This window comes from Meriones unguiculatus, chromosome 17 (assembly GCF_030254825.1).
Source record: "Meriones unguiculatus strain TT.TT164.6M chromosome 17, Bangor_MerUng_6.1, whole genome shotgun sequence".
NCBI classification, from domain to species: domain Eukaryota; kingdom Metazoa; phylum Chordata; class Mammalia; order Rodentia; family Muridae; genus Meriones; species Meriones unguiculatus.
Window position 1 is genome coordinate 60970378 of NC_083364.1, and position 1458 is coordinate 60971835.

Genomic DNA, 1458 nt, shown 5'->3' on the forward strand with positions numbered 1-1458 from the left:
AATAGAATAGAAGATGCTGTTTCTAGACAAAGTGTTCATGAATTGTGCCACCACAACTTCACTGAATCCATATGAAAGGAGCCAAGAGGGAACCAGTAACCCCAGCAGAGGGTAATGACTTTCCAGTAAAATGACAAGAGTTCTGCTCAGTATGTAGGACCTATTTTCTTTTCTGTTGATGTTGTCATGTTATTTTTCATATAATTGTGAGGGGGAATGCCTGCTAATTTGTACAATGATCATCTATTCTTCATTACTCTTCTCAAAGCACCTATAACCTCTTTGTTTCTCAGACTGTAAACAAATGGGTTGAGCAGGGGAATTATTACTGTATAAAATAAAGAAAGCATCTTCTCTTTGTCTCCAACTGGACCAGACCCAGGACAAACATAAATGAGGAAGAGCGTTCCATAGAACAAAGAGACAGAGAGCAGGTGGGCACTGCAGGTGGAGAACGCTTTTCTTCTGCCCTTTTCAGACTTCTTTCTCAGGATGGCAAAGAGCACATGGATATACGAGACCATAATGGTTACAAAGGTGAAGGTTTGTATAGAAATTGAGAAGCTTAAAAGCACAAACATATTAATTTTAGGATTGATGCAAGAAATGTTGAAAAGTTGTAAAATTTCACAATAGTAATAGTGTATAATGTTGGATTTGCAGAAAGTCAGTCTAAACAATAAACCCACATGAATTGCCAAGTGCAGAACACCAAGTAAGTATGTCACAGTTATAAATTGAGTACAGAGTCTATTCGATATCAATACTGGATAAAGCAAGGGGTTGCAGATGGCCACGTAGCGGTCATAGGCCATCACAGACAGGAGAAAACACTCTGTGGTTGCACTGGAACCCATGAAATAAAATTGAGCAAAGCACTCAACCAGGGATATCTTATGATTTTTAGATAAAAAGTTAATAAGCATTTTGGGAGTCACAGAGGATGATGTGCATGAGTCAGCAAAGGCTAAACTGCTGAGGAATAAGTACATTGGGGTGTGGAGATGAGGATCCTTCCAGATGAGAGTGATCAGTCCAAGATTTCCCACCATGGTGATGAGGTAGATGACAAGGAATAGTAGGAACAGGGCAGCCTTTAGCGTGGAATGCTCTGTGAGTCCCGTGAGGATAAACTCAGTCACCAGAGTGTGGTTTTCTTCTGTCATGTCTGAGCTGGACGATCACTAAAATGGAAGACTCAAGAAAGCCAGAGTTCCAAAACTTATAAAATTGTTGATATGCTTGTCATTATCCCAAACGGATGTTTCTCATGCCAGGACTTTAAAAATTTTGTCTCTGTCTACTTTACTATGCACTGGAAATTTCACCTAATTAAAAAAATCAAATAACAACATACCTAAAGTAATATGTACATTTGGTGAAAATCCTCTTAAATCTTATAAATGCAGGATTTATGACTAAGTAACTTGTTAAAACTCATGTGAATATATCAGATTG

General features: G+C 38.3%; 1 protein-coding gene across 1 annotated transcript; it reads right to left on the minus strand.

The window, feature by feature from the left end:
• Positions 1-239: 239 nt before the first annotated feature.
• Positions 240-1166, minus strand: LOC110540145 (olfactory receptor 5AC1-like). Its single transcript, XM_021626962.2, has one exon. It carries the CDS (start codon positions 1164-1166, stop codon positions 240-242), a length of 927 nt encoding a protein of 308 aa, XP_021482637.1.
• Positions 1167-1458: the final 292 nt, after the last annotated feature.